We start from the raw sequence: 18,957 nt of genomic DNA, 5'->3' as shown, positions 1-18,957 counted from the left end.
GGAGTATTAAAACTAGGTTCCCAGGTTCCCTCTATCAAATAAAACGACGTTGTTTGTAACTATTGCGCTTTGTATTACCAGAACAAGGGTTTTATATTTTTATAATATACCTCCCCTAAATGGGAAACGAATCAATAACTATACTCGCAAGCAGACAGTGTCCCACGAAGACCTATATTATATATATTTTTAAAATATGAAAAATATATGCAATTAATTTATTATATTAAATATAATTATTTAACTATCATTCTTTGACAACCCTATAAAGCAACGGAGGCTCGCTCCTAGCGCCATATTTAAAGAGCCGAACTAAAATAACGAATTTATTTTAGTTTGTGAAGTGTAAAGGAAAATAGCTGAAATGTCAACATTTCTTTTTTTTATAGGTTCACGCTAGGAGGATAAGCTATTTGGATCTAGTGTTAAGAAACTTCTTTCTCTGCACAGTATTTAATTTTGTAGACATTACATACATGTTGATTAGTGGATACTAGAGCGGGAAAAATGAGAAATTCATTCTCCCAGTGGAAATAGAACCTAGAACCATTGTATTTACTGTCAAGCGCAACCCTGGGACACAGCGGCTTTAAATTCATACTTTATCTGTTGCCTTTGTATATATACTAGTTCCAAGCGGTAAATGTTCAGTGTATACTCGTAACAACATTGGCACAGACGCTTATTTTGAACGACTTGCTTGATTCCATACTCATTTTTCTTTGGATAATGTAATTGTGATATAAAAGTGTTGAGTGCAGTGTAAGGGCTAAGTTAGAAACAGAAAAAAAGGCAAAAAAGGGAGAAAATAATAATAAAAATAAACATGGCAATAAAAATATTTTCATTGAGTTTAATTTTAAGTATTTATTTCATAAAAGCGAATGGACAATATGAAGGTTTGTTGTTATTTTTTTATTTCTACATAATATAAGTTTTGCATCGTGGTATTTGATACCGCTCCTCTTCTTGTATACTTCCACTGAACCATAACGGTTTTCCTTAACCGCAACTATATAAATTCTATAAAAATGTGTATGTTTTTAGAATGTAGTAGGATGTTTAACTATTTATAGCGTACGATTGCACTCGTTTTGAGGGTACTATTTATATTTTCGCATATTTCTTGCAATTGCGGTATAAGCTTTTATTGTATATTATAAAAAAATATTTATTTTATTTATTAATATTACAGTATGAATAAGTCAGTTATTTAAGGACACAGTTTTGAACTTACTTATTTTTTTAAAACAGGCAATTGGCATTATTATTATATTTCAGGAACGAATGCATGAAATTAAAAAAAATATATTAATATTAGATGATCACATTAGGTTAATTGTAACTCATTGTATTCGTACCTACTACCGGTCAGAGGTAACAGTAAAAATGTGTCGTACACAACTATTAGTTATTTTCACTCGTACGCAGGCGAAGCCGCAGGTGAAAGCTAGTTTTTTTAGACACGTTGTCGAATACAATAATACGCGTTACCATAGCAACGTGTGCGTCACTTCATAAACACAACAGGGTTATACCTACTTCTTTTATTAATTTAATAGGTATATCATTTTTTTATATTTCTAAAGTGTTCTTCCACACTTAGGCGAACGCAGAACGCTTGGATAGTTTCCAAGAAGTGTGGCTTCAAATCCGCTACAGTTAAATTTATATTCTAAATACATATTAATATATTTTGTATATGTTATTTTAAAAAATATATTAGCATTCTGCACTATTTCTCTATGCAAGCTATAAGTGTGTCAATTTTCATACTCTTGCGTTAACACAATTTTCATAAAAAGGGGTACAAAAAAGTTTTGCTTCACATATTAATACACTGTAAACATAGGCCAGTAAGTCACCAGTAAGTTTTTTGCTTTGTGTCCATCCTTTCATTTTACATTGGCTGATGTAAAAAACCAGTGCGTACCACAAAAATGCGGTAAAATTTCTTTTTGCCTTTTAGCTTCACGCTGTGTCTCACATATAGCAAGATATTCAGAGGTAACCTAGGGTTGAGAAACTCCGTTCCTCACTTTTCACTCACAAAATTTAGATAATTTAACAAACTTTTAGCGGGTCGTTGCGCAGCGGCATAGGAGCCGGCAGAACGGCCACGTGTAGATCATATAATAGGTTAAGCAATATTAAACATTGGGCGAGGGCTTGTGGTGTATCTCACAAACAGAACTTAAGTGGAATGGATGCATCAGAGATCTAAATATAAAATCACCAATTGATTGCAATAAATTGAAATAACATGCAAAATTATCCCCTTTATATATCATAATTAGGATATAAAGTATTTATTATCTGTACTAATAACAAAAAGTTGCAGAATTTGTTTGTTTGAATGTACTAATCTCATTAACTACGAGTATGTTAATTATAATGCTAGATTGTAAGAACCTGTGGTAGCTTTTCTTTTTATCACAAAATTATTTAAAAGTATCAAAAGATAGATTAATAAAAAACATGGTAAAATTAAAGAACTGAACTAAACTGAAAAAGGTTGTCAAAAATATATTCCCACTACTCCCATGTTTCATCCTCTGATTAATTATTATTGGCGTTGAAGTAACTGGCATTCCCGTAACAATTAAGCTACTTGCTGTATTCAATCAATTCAAAGAAAGATATTATTTTATTACAGGTGATTCGTGTATTAATAATAATAATAAGGAGGGCATATGCACAAATATTAGAAATTGTAAAACAGCAATAGATGATATTAAAAATCAAAGAGGACCTCCAAAAGTAAGTACTAATGTAATTCTAAAAAGAAAAAAAACAAATAAGAAAATCATAAGCCTACACAGGATTGGCGATACATCTTAGCAAAATATGCATACATTTGTAACAGAGAGAATGTGAGAGAAAGAAACAGTATAGTAATATAGCACGACATTATTTCCTCTATACTCGTACTTATGTACTAATTTTATAAACCTAAAGAGTTTGTTTGGTTAAGGGTGCCAATTTGAGGAACTAACGGTTTGAACTGTTTTTTTTATTATTAAGTTACGGCCAATACGTGCAAATTAACAAGGAATAACCATTTTTTAAAAAAAGGGGAACTTTATAGTTCTTGAGAGTATAACAAATAATTCTTATTTATTTCCATATGACTAAGGAGGTAAAGCTGAAGGGAAAACTAGTTATATATGTATAAATGAATTTATCATAAAATATATATTATTTACATACATAGGTATATGTGCTAGATATGTGAACGAAAGGAAACTTAGATAAGATAATAACCACAGCACACATACTAGAGACGTTTTGTATATATGTATATGTATATTGTAATTTTTAACACAAAATAGACAGACAGATAAACACTAGCCAATTATAGTGTTGTGTTATATTGTGTTATTCAAAATCAATACTAAGTCTCTCATCATTAGATTTAATATGAAATACTGACGATACTCATACACTATTGCTTGGCAGTGAAATTTCTGGCAATGTCGTTATGCCAACAGCTTATTCCAACTTTTTGATTACTTTATCGTTACTTTTTTTCTCCGATTTCCATTACACTTAAGTCGTTTTACACATTCAAGGTAATCAGGCATCAATTTATTAGGGGTAATATAATTAATAAGCGAATAACGATTGTTAAATGATACTTTTAATGGCACTATAATAGTTCTAGCAATTAACATTTTCTAATGCTAAACCGGGATTTAGCCGAGCCTCATAGAGACTTAATTGGGTTGCGAAGCTTATATGATAAAAAGAAAAAAAAAATACATATAATATATATCTTTTAATCGGTGGGAAGAGTACATAGGTACCTTATTTTACACAAAAAAAAGAAAAATTAGCGTTGAGTAAAAAATTACTAATTCTCGAACTTATTCTCAACAATCATCTCCTTCCATCTACTACAACTCTTCAGTTACTCACTGAGAGACTAAAAGATAAGAGTTAAGACCTAAAACTACTAGCATGTGAAAAGTTGAAATTTAGATAGGATCAAGTGTTGAAATTTCTTACAATCCAGGACCTACCCTGCTATGTACGGGTTACAGCAAGAAGTGAAAAAAAAAACAAATTAAAACAAACAAATACCTGTACACAAACAAATACTATGAACAAAGACCGCATCTAATTATAAAACTCTCCAGTCACCAAACAAGGAGGCCACACTCTCGAGGTATATAATAATGTAATACTAAGTTGGACCACTTTGCCTCAACATAAAGTGACGCTTTGAAACGCTTACACATGACTCTGAGTCAAATACTTTACAATTGGTTTTCCCAGTGACTTCACAACAGGTGTTATTAAAATAAAAACTGCTGAGCTACTCTGAAAACCGGTTTGTCGTATAATCACCTCTAAAAGACTAATTCTTACCTGCGCGTGCGCTTATGCCAATAAATTGTAAAAAGATTTTGTTTGCCTCATATTCATGCGTCTCATTATCTATATATATAAAAGGACTTGTCCTCACTGACTGAGGTAAGACGCACGCACAGCCGTAACCGCTGATGGTAGAAACGTGGAATTTGGACAGATGTTTACTTTTGTAATCTGGACATCCACTAAGAAGGGATTTTGAAAAATTTTAACCCTAAAGGGGTAAAATAGGGGCTCAAAGTTTGTATGAAAAAAAAATTAAATCGGCAGCGATTCTTATAAAATTTGAAATTTAGATTTTTAAAAGTATTTAATTGAATACGTGTTTCATCGTTTTCTAGAATTCTCCTCCTAAGGGTGCATATAAGGGGTTGAAAGTTTGTATAGATTTTTTTTAAAATCGGAACCAATTTTTATAAAATTTTAAATTCAGACTCTTAAAAGTATTTAATTGAACATATGTTTCATGGTTTTCTAGAATTCACCCCCTAAGGGTGCAAATAAGGGGTTGAAAGTATGTATAGATTTATTTTTTAATTGGGACCAATTTTTATAAAATTTGAAATTCAGACTATTAAAAGTATTTAATTGAACACATGTTTCATGGTATATTCGAATTCACCCCTAAATACGCAAGCGAAGCTGCGCGCGCCCGCTAGTAGGAGATATGCAGAGAAAACGTAGTTATAAGGCGCTTAATCAGAGAGAGAGTGTGGAGAAACGGAACCTAAAACCGGGGATATAAAAAAAACATTTTAATTATACCCGAATAGGGAATAAATACTCGATGCTTTCACACCAGTGGCGTAGCTAGGGGGGTGCGAGCGGTGCGGTCGCACCGGGCATCAAAAGGAAAAGGGGCATCAAAGTCGACGATCACTTTGTTTTTTCTTTTTAGAACTCATCCAAAGGAAAGGGGCATCAAGTCCCCTAAGCCGCACCGGGCAGCAAATACCTTAGCTACGCCACTGTTTCACACCATTTTATGTTAAAAATAAATTATTTGATATTATTACACAATAACATGTAATACAATTTCATTAAGAGGTTATATTATTACAATACAATGAAAATGTAACAAATTTATTTATACCAAGCACTACCAAGCTTGCCAGAAAATTGGCAATCGGGTAACATACCGGCAAGTGGTGTAGTAAAGTGTGGTTCAACTATTTCTTATTAGCTATACATATTATATTTCTTCGATATCTTGTTTTTAAAATATTAAATATTATAAATATACTAAATTTAACGTTGATTTTATAACAAAACAAAAATTAGATTATAAACAAAACAAAAATATTTGAAATTAGAATGCATGTACATTCAAATCCATTTTTAAATTTTCACGGTATATGGCGGAACTCAACTCCGCGCTTGGCATAAAATAATAAAATAATGTAAAGTCTAACTCATACTTAAAGAATTTATACAGACGGCCGGCTGCACAGCATATTTATTAGTACGTGCTTGCGATAAATATGTATATTCTTTCTCTTTCTATCTTGAAGCGTTTCATATATTTGTTCCTTACTATCCAGATGCGGAGGAAATGACTTTTTGCTTCAATGACCTTCGGGTGAGTCAACTTGGTATCGTGCGCACCGTTATAGGAATTATTATTAGGTATTAGGTTCGATTCTCACTATGTGCAAAAATATATATGAATATATTTTTGAGTGATTTTTAGTAGGCTGCGTGACGCAGCGGAATTGTTTGACAGTAAACACAGTAAATGCGAATTAGATTCCCACTTGGAGGAATTAATATACTTTATTTTTCCGCTCTTAAAGAACAAAATGCAGCGTTGAGTACCGCCATGCAACAACACGCAATATTTTGAATTCTGGTGGAATGCGGATAATCGAGTGTCTTAACTCCATCGAGGCCGTAGTAGCGCAACGGCACAGCGTCTTATTGGTAACTTAAAGGTTATGGAGTCGAGTGACGACCATTCGAGGGAATAAAGCAATTTCATTTAATAATAATCGTTAAGTTCCACCACTCATAACGCAATTTTTCTAAATTTGTGCGATATGTGTGGTACAAAGTGTCTTAATTAAGGTTCCATCTTCCTACTTTGCTATATAAAAAATATACTTATATTAAATCCAATTACATATTGAGCGGCGCAACCCAACCCCGCAGTTATCTTCACAGAGCAATTCGTTAAAAATAATAATGTAAATATAATAGATATAATCATTCCCCCGCGTAGTCACAAAACGAAGAGAACGTAGAAATAACGTACTAACTCTTCTATTTCTGTCACTGTGCAGCAGCGGCTAAAAAGGCGCCGATTATTGGTTCGATTTCCACGCGGCGTTCTGTTCCACCAGTCAACACACAACGCCGCAAGAATTCCGCGGAAAATGGAGATCGCAGTGTCTTAACACTATGTTCCCCCAGCTTACCCTTCTATATACAAGATAAAGCGTGAAGTCAAAAAATTCTCCTTTTTCTCCGCACTTATATGTCACTATGACGTTTGAGGTAAAAGTCCGCTTCTAGGTATATTTATATAACGTAAACAAGTTTGAGGATATTGACGGTATAAAATGGAAAAACCAAATGATAATTATGTTGTTCCATAATATATGTATATTATATACCTACTAAGTAAAGCGCATAGTTTATAATGGCTGCCTGGACATGCATATATATATTTACTTCTAGATATATATTACATTGTATCATATAAATTAAACGAGGCCAGTCGTGGCGCTGCGCTGCACTGGGGCGCAAGTGTATGACTGTTAACACGACTGGTTGTGGGTTCGATCCCCACTCGAGGAAATGAAATTTTTATTGAATTTAATTGAATTTATATTTTTTCACTCTGGTGCCGAAGCAAAGCGCGGCGTTGAGTTCCGCAGTTCAACACGCAATTCTGCAATTCGGCGGTAAACGGGGAACGGAGTGTCTTAACACTAGGTACCTTCTGTGTGCGGGATACAGCTTGAAGTTGATAGAAATATATATATTTAAATTTTATTTAATAATATACAATTTGAGGCAAGGGACGATATAGTATGTTGTTTGATAGTTGTTCGTCGATTGAGAGGTCAATTAATCTAACCTAACTGATGATTACAGAGACGTGTTTTGTATATTTTTGTAAGCAATTAGTTCATTTGGCTCCACTCTGTCCCGGCGCATATTACAGGGTAGCAAAGGGAACCTAGGAACCTCGTTCCCATTAAGAAAAAAATGACACTTATAACATTTATTAAACTAATACTAACACTATAAATGACGGTTTTGGGTTTACTGGCGGATGGCGGTAATCAGATAAACCGCGGCGTTGAGTTACAAACACATTATAACAAATCAGAAAACCACAACCAAAAAGAGAAGCTTCATTTTCTTTGATCCAAGGGACTATAGACCTGGGTATTTGGTATTAATATCAGCATGATATTTTCAATCGTTCTCGATAAAAATGGTCTTGAAAGACGCACAGAGAGGCAACAAAGTGTTCTTGATGATCGTGTTACCCCGCTAGGTACGAAGCGTGAAGCATTTAGCCTTCCAAATATGTGTGCTGAATTTCATAAAAATATGAATGTTTGTACGTTTGTCCAGAAATTACACAAGAACTAAAAATCATATCGAAATTTATTCCTTTTTCAATGAAATAAATTCGATATTGGTACTTTGAGATATGGGTAATTAACAAATACTTGAAATCGGTTTAATTTTTTTAATAAAAAAATATAATATTTACTTGGACTATTTTATTTTATCAAACATTTCTTTCTTTACAGTTATGTTCGTTCGCAACAGCAGATCCCATTGTATGTTGCATGGACAATGTTAAGACGACCACGTATCAGCCTCCAGTAGCCACTACCAGTACTAGACGGTAGGTAGCTCTCTATCATTCGCACATATCGAGGACTACGAGACCGTCACAAGCATGCGAATATATATGCAAGGGTTTTGTGTTCGATTCCCTCTCCGTGGAATTATATATTTAGTGTTTTAATTTCCTCGTTCTGGTAAAGAAACAAAGTGCGAATTCGGCGAAAAATGGGGAACGGAAGTGTATCCTGGCATGTGTCAGATACTGTCTGAAACAAAAAAAATATATTTCACAATAAGTTTCATTAAACTTTAGAAGGCCAATAAAAGCCGTTTTCGTTTTCAGGCCCACCCCGTCTACTACCGAGTATGTGCCACCAGTATACGACTATGTCATGAATGACAAGGTTCCCGTCACCGACGACGGATGTGAACCATTACTCGCTAATATGACAGCACCAAAAACGGGCCAGAAAGCTTGGGATAGTGAGTATCTTGTACTTAGATAGTACTTAAGTCAACACTGCCATTTGCTTCGTTACCAGTGCGAGGATATGAACCCCGAACCTGTTGGGTTTATAGCGGCACGCTCGTTCCCCTGCACCACGACGGGCCTCAAGGCCTACTGTTAATACACTTGAACCGTGTTTGATTAGCGCAACTCAACACCGCGCTTTTTGTTTACCAAAGCGAAGATATCGAATAACCGACAACCAGCGGCACAACTTCGAACTGTTTGCATACGATTTGAACGCATCTTTGCGTTTGATTGCCATCGAGGAAGAAAATAATTTCCCCGCTTTTGTAACAAGACTAAGCGCGTGGTTGAGTTCTGCATCTCAACATACAATGTCATGAATATTAGTCGATGCGGAGTGTTAAGACACTACGTTCTTTTATGCAAGATAGCTATGTCTTATGCTAGTGTGAAATTAATATAATTATTATTTTTTTCAGAATGCATCGAGTACCAGCAAAAGTTCGTCTTTCCTTGCGAGAGGGGAGTAGCTCTTACCGGAAAGAAGGCTAGGACCTATAAATGTAGGCATAATGCAGTCGATCTCATAGTGGGTGGGGTTGCGGCCACAACTGCGGAATTTCCTCATATGGTAAGAATAAGCTTCACACGGGATACACCCGTAAAGCAGGATAGGGAGAGAGAACCTTCTGTTAAAACAATCTGTTGTGTGGCGGAATTCAGCACCGTGTTTTGTCCACCAGAGCAGAGAAATAATTTAATCGTATGGTAAAAATGGTTCCTCTAAAAAATTTAATAACTTTATTGTTATAAAAAAGTCATGTTGTTCTTTTTTATTGATCCCGACGAAAACTCAGGGCCATTATAAGTTTAGTGCGGTATCTGTGTATGTGCGTTTCGTGGCCTACAAATGGATGAACCGATTTTGATTTAGTTTTTTTTTATATTAAAAGGCAGCTTAATCCAGACTGTTCTAAGCCGTGACACAAAAAAGTTTGTTCAGCCATTTGAAGACCATCAGCTCTTTAAATTTTTTGTTTATTTTAAAAGCCTTTTGTGTGGCATTTTTTTAAATTATCACTTATTTTTGTCTTCTTTTAATTCCAGGCTCTCTTAGGTTATGGGAAAGATGAAAGTTCCGTACAATGGCTCTGCGGTGGATCCATACTCAGTGAGAAATATATATTGACAGCGGGACACTGTACTTCGAGCAGGGATCTGTGAGTATTCATATTGTTATTATATTTTCAAAGTGTTAACTCTTTTCTCCACTTTTCGTTAATTCAAACTAATCGGGCAGATAGTGAAGAATAATATGGTTTGTTTTCTATATTCTCTACAAAAAGATTTTTTAGATTTATCTTAATGGAAAATGGAATGTCTTAACACTATATTTCCAGGCTGTCACCTCCCTCTGCCGCCTGGCTCCCTTTGTCAACCCTGCTCTGTGAGGGATACGGCGATAGCTAAAAAAATATTTTTTTAAATACTGAATGTGGATTCCTGCTTAGTCATAATTTTATCAGTTTCAACATAAATGAGCAATAATTGTATGAACACTAAATGAGTAACATGAATTGATAATAACATTCAGAGAATTTTCTTAGTAAATGCACTTTAGACAACTTAATGCTAATTAGTTTGTAGGTTAAAAAATAGAGGTCGTAGGTTCAGTTTTAATTGAAACAGATACCTACTTTTGGGTTTTTAGCTTCACGTTTTCTCTATAACATATACTTAATGTTTTTACTAAGTAGTTTATTTATTTTTTACTGATTTTTTTGTTGTTACAGAGGTAAAGTGGCGTACGCCCGCATCGGCATCCAACGTCGCACTGATCCAATAGACAGCCAACGATTGTATAAAGTCAAGAACATCATCAAACACCCGGAGTACTACCCGCCGCATAGATATAATGATATTGCATTATTGGAAGCTGATAGAGAGTAAGTATTCATTATTTACTAAAAGAAAACATTGAAGGGGACTGGGGATCTTGTCCCACAGTGCCGTGACTCTACACAAAAATACTATATAATAATTAAATTAATTAATTAAAATAATATTAAAACCTAATTCCTTTTTTTACCCATTTTAGTATGCTCCTCGATCAGTTCGCTGTACCAGCCTGCCTAGACTTAGGCAGTCCCAACGTGTACGACAAGGCGCTTGCCAGCGGGTGGGGCGCCACTCAGAACAGAGGTGCTAATGCTGATGAATTACAGAAGGTATGTCAATAACTGTACTACTGTACTTATACCTTCATTATAATATAGGCAGTGTCGTTGATTCGAACAAAGTGTCGTAACACTAGTTTTTCTCTATCTACCCTATTGTTCATGTTAAAAATAAAACTAAAAGCTCTTAAGCTTATATAAAATATAAATTAATGAAACAAACTAATTGTTTACAGGTCATCCTAGAAAAGTTTTCAACCTCAGAATGTCATAACATGTTCCCTCCAATGCGGCTAATGCGCAATGGTTTCGATGAAAAGACTCAAATTTGTTATGGCGACAAGAACATGTCCAAAGACACTTGTCAGGTAAATATTTTACTTAGCAACCTAGTGCTGAGGCACTCGTTTCTCCGTTTTCCGCCTAAATTTTAAATAGTGTGTGTTGACTGGCAAAACTCAACGCCGCCGAATAAAAATAGTTCAATATTCCGAATGCGTGTGTGCGTTGTAAGTGCGACGGTTACGTCAATATTAAATTATATTTTATTTTTTATAATATTTTTCCAGGGTGACAGCGGCGGCCCCCTCCAGCTAAAGCACAAGCAAATCACCTGCATGTATACAATAGTAGGCGTTACCTCCTTCGGCAGGGCCTGCGGGTATATAGGTGAGCCCGGGATATACACCCGGGTAGCGGCGTACGTGCCCTGGATAGAGAACATTGTATGGCCATAGCTTCGTATAAACGGATGGAATAAAAATTTAACGAAATTGGTTTATTAGTTTTCTTTTTCCTTTCTTAGGGTTATGCAAGCGAATAATAAAAACAGGTCTTATAGATTCCTCATGTCTATACCTATAAGAGTGCAGCGTTGGTAGGTTTAAAAATTACATTGAAATTCTGAAAATACTTTATTCTGAAAGTCATTTGACAGATGAAATGAAAAGACCATTTGAAAGTTGGCCATATTAAAATTCATACTTAAAATCAGTAAATAGTTTTTAGATAGTAATTTTAGCAATTAATAGTAAGTAAATTAGATAACAATTCATGAAATTAGAAAAAAATGCACAACAGAACTGCCTCCCGAGCCGATAATAGCTTTTATAGGAGTAACACTGTGGATGTTTTTATAGAACGTTACAATTTAAAAGCATTTATAAAGCTTATAATAGCCAAATAGAAATATTTACCTTCAAGATACTCCACTTTTCGCTTCTTTAAATACTACATTTTACAGGACTAATTTGAATAGAATATATGGAGTGTAAGCAAATCATTACAGTAGCCCAGGAATATGCACGTACAATCAGACCGACAGGCAGAAAATATATATAAAAAAAATATATTTTTAGATGTATTTTATTATTGATTCACTCTAAATTATTTTAAAGGTTCCACACTTCATAAACAACAAACGAAACACTAAAAACAAACTAACTAACTAAAACGAAACACTAGACAAAATTATAGGTTACTGTGGACCTAGAATTACAAAACTAAGCAAGAAGTAAAAACTTACAGTATTAATAAAAGAAAAAATATTAGTTAAGAAATAGTTAATTGTATATATAACACAGAAAGAACCCGTTACAAACATAATTCATACAAAATAAGAGCACGCGCCCGAAAAAGAAATCTCGTCAATTTTTTTAAGTTATATTTCTTGTTGACCTATAATCACGAAATAGGTACGGAACCCTCGGTGCACGATTCCGACTCGAACTTCACCGATCTTCAGCTACTACATTTTAAGTACACTCAAATAGACACATACTTAAAGTAAAAAGGTTGTATAACTTTACAAAATAAACAAATATCTTCCCACTGTTGAGTAAATACTGATACATATAAAAAAGACTCTTTTCATAGTTTTTTTCATTCAAACACGTTGCTTCATCACGTGTAGAAGTTGCATCCAAATTCCATGATGGTCAAAGTTTCAATTATTTTATCATTCCTTGCTATGTTATTTGGTAAGAACTGTTACACCGATAGCTATATATTTTAACTCGATATATCCAAACGTTCCTGAGACAAATCCTCTTGACAGACAGACAGACGGACAACAAAGCGATCTTATAAGGGTTCCTTTTTTTCTTAAAAGGTACGGAACCCTGAAAACAATAAAAAAATATGAATGGGAGCGGAATAGTACTTGCGCTTAGCCGGTTTATTTAAATATCTAATACAACGATTTTCTTTATATGAAAGATTTTTTCCTGCGAGGCCTTTTAGTAATTTAAACTTTCCATTACACATACTTCGTACCTTCACTATATAATTGTTCAGGCTGCATCTGGGCAGCGACTATGTGCAACTCCTGCGGCAGTGAGTGCGCTCCGGCGTGCGGGACCAGGTACTTCCGCTCCTGCTGCTTCAATTATTTGCGGAAGAAACGTGGACCTGACAATACCAAGGTACATTTAGTTTAATACATAAGTCATACATTAATTAACTTATTTTTATTATGTCAAATATTGTGCAATTTTAACAGTCAAATGGACTATTAAAGAAATAAACATAATGAATTCCTTAGATAATAAATAATCACAAAAAAAAAAATAACCGTACAAATTACAAACAGTAATTTGAAGCTCGTCACGTCCTCTAGGTCTGAATCATGTTTACCCACCATTTATTTTAGTTGTTAAAACAAAATGAAGAATGGAGAGCAGACGATCCTCAGTCTCAATGGAGGACTCTACCAGTCATCGCTTTGGCGGATAATGTATGGAAGGGACCGAGCGATATGAAGCTGGAACGACAGGATGAAGCTGAAAATGTACTTCAGGCGTTATATATGTGAAGAATAAGAATGTTAGCTTATATAGGAAATTGAATGTTATACACAATATTAATATACGTTTTGAGTTTTGAGTGAAATAAATATGCTTATAAAAAATAAGTAATAAATTACTAAAATTATAATTAAGTAAAATAACATTCTACTTAATTATTAAAATATTATTAAAATTTGAATATTTTAGATTCACGTTCAGTTAAAAAATGGCTTTGTTACATACCTAAAGTTAAGCTATATAAATATTATATTATAAACAGATATTATAATAGTAAAATAAAGAACATTAAAGTAAATATTTGAAATTATTTATGCCCAACGCAGTCCGCCACTCAATACCGCGTAACAATGCCTCCATAGTTAGGCGGGAGATGGGGGTCTGAAGTGTCTCTATGGGAACAGAGTGCTTTACCACTCCCGGTCTCAGGCGAATTCAGGCGAATTGAGAATCTCCCTTTTTTTGAAGTTGGTTGAAAATGAGAACATCCTCTTTTTTGAGGTTGGTTGAAAAGAAATGCAACGATCAGGAATCTCACTTCAGACATCAATTTAAAAAGTTTTTGCTTGTAACTATTACAGTATAATCCATTTTTTACCAAAAAAAAACAAACTTTCTCAATTTTCACCGGATCCCATAATCGGAACCTAACCAAACTTTCACCAAATTATCCTTAAAGTGTATCCTTTCAAATAAAAAAAGAATCATCAAAATCGGTTGGCGCGGCATTGAGTTATTCGGCTATTAGTCGCGCACATGCCTAATGCAAATTTAAGACTTATGTGATTTTCTCATAGATACCATTGTCAGACATGAACCAAAAAAAATGGGACCATTCGGGAAGCTTTCAAATAAAAAAAAAATTTTTCAAAATCGGTTCACTCAATCAAAAGTTATGAGGTAACAAACTTAAAAAAAAAAGAAAAAAAAATACAGTCGAATTGATAACCTCCTTTTCTTACAGAAGTCGGTTAAAGAGAAAGAAATAAATTAGTATTACTAAGCACTCCCTGCCTATTCTATATGATGCGTTAATTGTACTAGCGACCAACTCGCGGCTTCGCCCGCCAAAATACTATAGTTTAACTTTTAGAAACTGATATTTTTCAATTTATTTGTAACTTCACATTACATAAAGATAGTCTTTATTATTATTACTTTGTGATGTGATATTTCAGAATTAAAGTTATTTTTTTTTATTTTATTTATTACGTATAACAAAATAATGTAACTTGATATACTCGTATTGTAACTTTTTAAATTAAGGTTCTTTGTTTTATGAATCGATTAAAACAATTTTGCTAAAAGAATTGTTTATTATTGTTTTTGCTCAAACATAGGTTTAAGGTTGCACTCAAAATGTTTAATAAAAATTGTTTCAAATTTGAATGTCTTTTATTTTTTGTGCTTAATCCTTACACTACTACTCTAATAACTCAAAAGATGGCTTAAATAACTTGAAAGGATTGATTCTAGAGCCAGTTTGTATTCAGTGATAGTTTATTTCCAATTTTTGATTTTAAATAAGACATAATTTCATAACTTCCCTAATAAAAAAATATTTATACGTATTTTTCCCGACTACATTAATATTATAGAGCACGCTAATTTAAAGTATACGACATAACACAGTTCAGGTTGTAAAAGTAGATAAAAAAAGAAATCACGCTATTGACAATAAAATAATGCCTGTACATATATTATTATATCGCATACATTAAAAAAAACCTACCGTGACTACTGAAGATAAATTTTTTGTAGGTATATAATAAACTGATAACCAGTTTCTGCAAATACTTAGGTTGTCGCGTTATATTTTTTTGTTTGAGAAATGCACGCGGAGACGATTTAGCTCGTATTCGGGTTGAATCAGACTCATTCTAGTGTTCCACTCGTTTAAAGACACACATTGAACAAGTTATTGTTTTTAATTCATAAATATTTTCGTTTCCATAAATGTGATAATTAAAAAAATGTTTCGTATAATTATATTGTTCGTATATATCCAATTCGTAATAAGTAATCCAAAAAGAATATTAGCAATATTTCCAACTCCTTGTATAAGTCATCAAGTAGTGTTTCGCCCTTTTGTGCTGGAGCTGGCCAGGCGTGGACATGAAGTTACAGTGATTACTACAGACCCAGCATTCAAAGATGGACAAAGTCCTAAAAATTTAAAAGAAATAGACGTTCATGACATATCCTACGGGATTTGGAGTAATTTTACGTCAGTTGAAAGAGGAACTGCAGGAGATCATGTTGAATCTATACAACTAGCCTGCGTATTATTAGTTGATATTTTTGAAGCTCAAGCACAATCTCCTCAGGTCCAAAACCTTATTAACAACAAAAATGAAAAATTTGATTTGTTAATAACTGAAACCTGTGCGAGGCCATCGTTAAGCTTTTCATACATATACGATGTTCCAGTTATTGACTTCAGCTCGCTTGGTGGAACAATCAATACTTATGTAGATCTAGGTGGAATAGAACACCCTCTTCTGTACCCTGTCCCCTTGCAGCAAAAAATTAGATATAAAAATTTATGGGAGAAAATACATCAAACATATATTTATTACGCTTTGAAGTATATGTATAGCAACCTAGAAATTAGAGAAAACAATATGTTGAAACGCGTGTTTGGCCCGAAAATACCAGAATTATCCGAATTAAAAAAGAATATTCATTTACGATTTCTAAACGTTAATCCAATTTGGGATGTAAACAGGCCGATCCCACCAAACTTCATATATATTGGAGGTTTACACAATAAGAAAGAAAAGGAATTACCAAAGGTAACACATTACTATAAGTTTTGAAAATTATGGTTTAAAGTTTATAAAGTTTCCTCCCTCTACTTTGACAAAGCGGCTTTGTGACCATCAAACGTGCAAAGCCACTGCTATAAGCGAACCAAGTGATTGGTTAACAGTTTATCTACATTTCATGCAAAATACAAAACGGACGTTTAAAAAATCATTTGTTCTTTGCAGGATTTAAAAAACGTTTTGGATTCTTCAAAATACGGTGTTATTTACATAAGTTTTGGCACAAACGTAAAACCATCACTGTTGCCGCCAGATAAGATAAACATTTTCGTAAAAGTTTTCTCTGAATTACCTTACGACGTTCTGTGGAAATGGGATCAAGAAGAATTTCCAGGTTGCCCTAAAAACGTCATATTGTCGAAATGGTACCCGCAATCGGATTTACTAAGTAAGTTGGGTTAATTTCTGTTTAATTAATATTCCAAATAGTAAAATGTTGTTTGATCATATAAGTAAATGGTAACGCAACAAAGACATATTTGGCTGAACGCAAAATTTTTAATTTATATTATAAAAAAATGTATGAGTAAGTATATTATTATTTTTTACTTCACGCAACAAGACAAATGGCAGCAATGAAAAGCAGGAAAAAACAATAAAATACGTATTTCAGACATGAAATTTTCTTTTTATGTGTATATTTTCAGAACATCCAAAAATCAATTTATTCATAACACAAGGCGGTTTACAATCAACTGATGAAGCCATTGCTGCTGCTGTTCCCGTTATCGGTGTGCCATTGCTTGCAGATCAGTATTTTAATGCTGATAATTTCGAAGTCCACAATATAGGCATAAGACTTAATATGGAATTTCTTACTGAGGAACAGTTGAAAAATGCCATCAACGTTACTATTCAAGATCCAAAGTATGTATTTATTTGATATTATTTTACTTTTTACTTCACTTTTGACATTTTTTAATATTCAATATTTTTCTGTAGGTAATAGTATCGTAACTTTAAAATATAATAGATACAATACAGAATACAAATATATTTTACTTTTCAGATATCGTAATAATATGCGTAAATTGCGCAGAATACTAAACGATCAGCCCCAGACGCCCCTAGAGCGCGCCGTCTGGTGGACGGAGTACGTGCTGAGGAACAACGGAGCTGGGCATTTGAGGACAGTCGCAGCTGGATTACATTGGACGGAATATTATGAATTAGAATTGATTTTTGTTATGTTAGCTGTCATTTTGATCATTTTCATTGTAATAATTGGACTTTTGTTGAAATTTGCGTACATGAAAATTTTCTGTATGCATAATAAATTGAAAATAAATTAGTATATTTATTGTTGTGCAGTAATATGTCTTAAATAAATAGTTTTTGGGTCTAATAGTGGGTTGGTGGCATGTTGTCAGTGTAATCAATTTAATATCTTGTTTTTGTTTCATTTCATTTTATTTGTTAGGACACTACATGAGACTTTATATATGTTTGGTTGTACGCGATGACTGTAGAGTTAGATTCAAAAAGTAACTAAGCTCGAAGTAACTTCTGAAATGACTCTGTTCGTAGCGATATCGTTAGGTAACGTCCAAAAAAATAGTACCTACTATCGAAAGTTATTATATTATTATTATATCGATGAATCAAAAGAAAAATAAGCATTTATTATTTTAAAATATTTATTTCGCTCATAACTCATAACGTATATTAATATTGTGTAAAATATTCAATTTTCTATATAAGCTCACATTGTTATTCTTCACATATATAACGCCTGAAGTACATTTTCAGCTTCATCCTGTCGTTCCAGCTTCATATCGCTCGGTCCCTTCCATACATTATCCGCCAAAGCGATGACTGGTAGAGTCCTCCATTGAGACTGAGGATCGTCTGCTCTCCATTCTTCATTTTGTTTTAACAACTAAAATAAATGGTGGGTAAACATGATTTAGACGTAGAGGACGTGGCGAGCTTCAAATTTTAGTTTGTAATTTGTACAGTTATTTTTTCTTTGTGATTATTTATTATCTAAGGAATTCATTATTTTTATTTCTTTAATAGTCCATTTGACTGTTAAAATTGCATAATATTTGACATAATAAAAGAAGTTAATTAATTTATGACTTATGTATTAAACTAAATGTACCTTGACATTGTCAGGTCCACGTTTCTTCCGCAAATAATTGAAGCAGCAGGAGCGGAAGTACCTGGTCCCGCACGCCGGAGCGCACTCACTGCCGCAGGAGTTGCACATTTTCGATGCCCAGATGCAGCCTGAACAAATATATAGTGAGGGACAGAAACTAATAGGAACTAGCAAGACTTTGAGATTTTTATGCAAAATTTATTTGGTTAAAAGTGTTTATTTCAGGAATTATGGGTTCAAGAAAAAAAATTGTGTTAGATATATTAAAAAATCGGGCAAGTGTGAGTCCGACTCTGCCGGCCTCTTTGTATAACTATTTTATTCTGTTTTTTAGTAGTTATTGTTATAACGACATCATAATATATCTTTTGTGAAAACTTCAACTATC

The 18,957-nt window shown here is 33.5% G+C and overlaps 4 protein-coding genes across 5 annotated transcripts; 3 read left to right on the top strand and 1 right to left on the bottom strand.

Moving 5' to 3' along the window:
• The first annotated feature begins 639 nt into the window (after positions 1–639).
• Positions 640–11,610, top strand: LOC146530461 (venom protease-like). Of its 2 annotated transcripts, XM_085200099.1 has the most exons (10): positions 640–899; positions 2,657–2,760; positions 8,142–8,239; positions 8,525–8,664; positions 9,136–9,287; positions 9,764–9,876; positions 10,450–10,602; positions 10,755–10,884; positions 11,070–11,201; positions 11,403–11,610. In XM_085200099.1, exons 1-10 carry the CDS (start codon positions 827–829, stop codon positions 11,568–11,570), a joined length of 1,263 nt encoding a protein of 420 aa, XP_085056225.1. In that variant the 5' UTR covers positions 640–826; the 3' UTR covers positions 11,571–11,610. The 2 variants fall into 2 exon arrangements, with proteins under 2 accessions (XP_085056225.1, XP_085056226.1); XM_085200100.1 differs by lacking the exon at positions 2,657–2,760 and having other exon boundaries at positions 760–899.
• Positions 11,611–12,643: 1,033 nt separating this feature from the next.
• Positions 12,644–13,935, top strand: LOC146530460 (uncharacterized). Its single transcript, XM_085200732.1, has 3 exons — positions 12,644–12,812; positions 13,129–13,256; positions 13,484–13,935. The coding sequence occupies exons 1-3, from the start codon at positions 12,764–12,766 to the stop codon at positions 13,643–13,645; spliced, it is 339 nt and encodes a 112-aa protein (XP_085056858.1). The 5' UTR covers positions 12,644–12,763; the 3' UTR covers positions 13,646–13,935.
• A 1,599-nt stretch (positions 13,936–15,534) lies between these two features.
• LOC146530459 (UDP-glucosyltransferase 2-like) lies at positions 15,535–17,765 on the top strand. The gene is made up of 4 exons (XM_085201072.1): positions 15,535–16,432; positions 16,631–16,853; positions 17,113–17,332; positions 17,475–17,765. Exons 1-4 carry the CDS (start codon positions 15,611–15,613, stop codon positions 17,755–17,757), a joined length of 1,548 nt encoding a protein of 515 aa, XP_085057198.1. The 5' UTR covers positions 15,535–15,610; the 3' UTR covers positions 17,758–17,765.
• A 346-nt stretch (positions 17,766–18,111) lies between these two features.
• On the bottom strand, positions 18,112–18,725 carry LOC146530458 (U-scoloptoxin(20)-Cw1a-like). Its single transcript, XM_085201073.1, has 2 exons — positions 18,570–18,725; positions 18,112–18,344 (listed from the first exon to the last, which is right to left on the bottom strand). The coding sequence occupies exons 1-2, from the start codon at positions 18,675–18,677 to the stop codon at positions 18,183–18,185; spliced, it is 270 nt and encodes an 89-aa protein (XP_085057199.1). The 5' UTR covers positions 18,678–18,725; the 3' UTR covers positions 18,112–18,182.
• Between the last annotated feature and the right edge of the window lie 232 nt (positions 18,726–18,957).

The sequence above is a fragment of the Heliconius melpomene genome, chromosome 17 (genome assembly GCF_056956725.1).
Source record: "Heliconius melpomene rosina isolate 202511_hmr_F chromosome 17, ASM5695672v1, whole genome shotgun sequence".
Lineage (NCBI taxonomy): Eukaryota > Metazoa > Arthropoda > Insecta > Lepidoptera > Nymphalidae > Heliconius > Heliconius melpomene.
Note: the sequence above shows the minus strand (reverse complement) of the source record. Positions and strands in the feature narration are given on the sequence as shown.

Excerpts from the sequence above, each read along its gene's own strand:
- LOC146530458 (XM_085201073.1), bottom strand. The coding sequence starts at position 18,677 with ATGTGCAACTCCTGCGGCAGTGAGTGCGCTCCGGCGTGCGGGACCAGG. Across the intron at positions 18,345-18,569 it reads GTGGACCTGACAATGTCAAG|TTGTTAAAACAAAATGAAGA; the intron begins GTACATTTAGTT and ends CATTTATTTTAG.
- LOC146530460 (XM_085200732.1), top strand. The coding sequence starts at position 12,764 with ATGATGGTCAAAGTTTCAATTATTTTATCATTCCTTGCTATGTTATTT. Across the intron at positions 12,813-13,128 it reads ATTCCTTGCTATGTTATTTG|GCTGCATCTGGGCAGCGACT; the intron begins GTAAGAACTGTT and ends ATAATTGTTCAG. Across the intron at positions 13,257-13,483 it reads GTGGACCTGACAATACCAAG|TTGTTAAAACAAAATGAAGA; the intron begins GTACATTTAGTT and ends CATTTATTTTAG.
- LOC146530459 (XM_085201072.1), top strand. The coding sequence starts at position 15,611 with ATGTTTCGTATAATTATATTGTTCGTATATATCCAATTCGTAATAAGT. Across the intron at positions 16,433-16,630 it reads AAGAAAAGGAATTACCAAAG|GATTTAAAAAACGTTTTGGA; the intron begins GTAACACATTAC and ends TGTTCTTTGCAG. Across the intron at positions 16,854-17,112 it reads CCCGCAATCGGATTTACTAA|AACATCCAAAAATCAATTTA; the intron begins GTAAGTTGGGTT and ends GTATATTTTCAG.
- LOC146530461 (XM_085200099.1), top strand. The coding sequence starts at position 827 with ATGGCAATAAAAATATTTTCATTGAGTTTAATTTTAAGTATTTATTTC. Across the intron at positions 2,761-8,141 it reads ATCAAAGAGGACCTCCAAAA|TTATGTTCGTTCGCAACAGC; the intron begins GTAAGTACTAAT and ends CTTTCTTTACAG. Across the intron at positions 8,240-8,524 it reads GCCACTACCAGTACTAGACG|GCCCACCCCGTCTACTACCG; the intron begins GTAGGTAGCTCT and ends TTTCGTTTTCAG.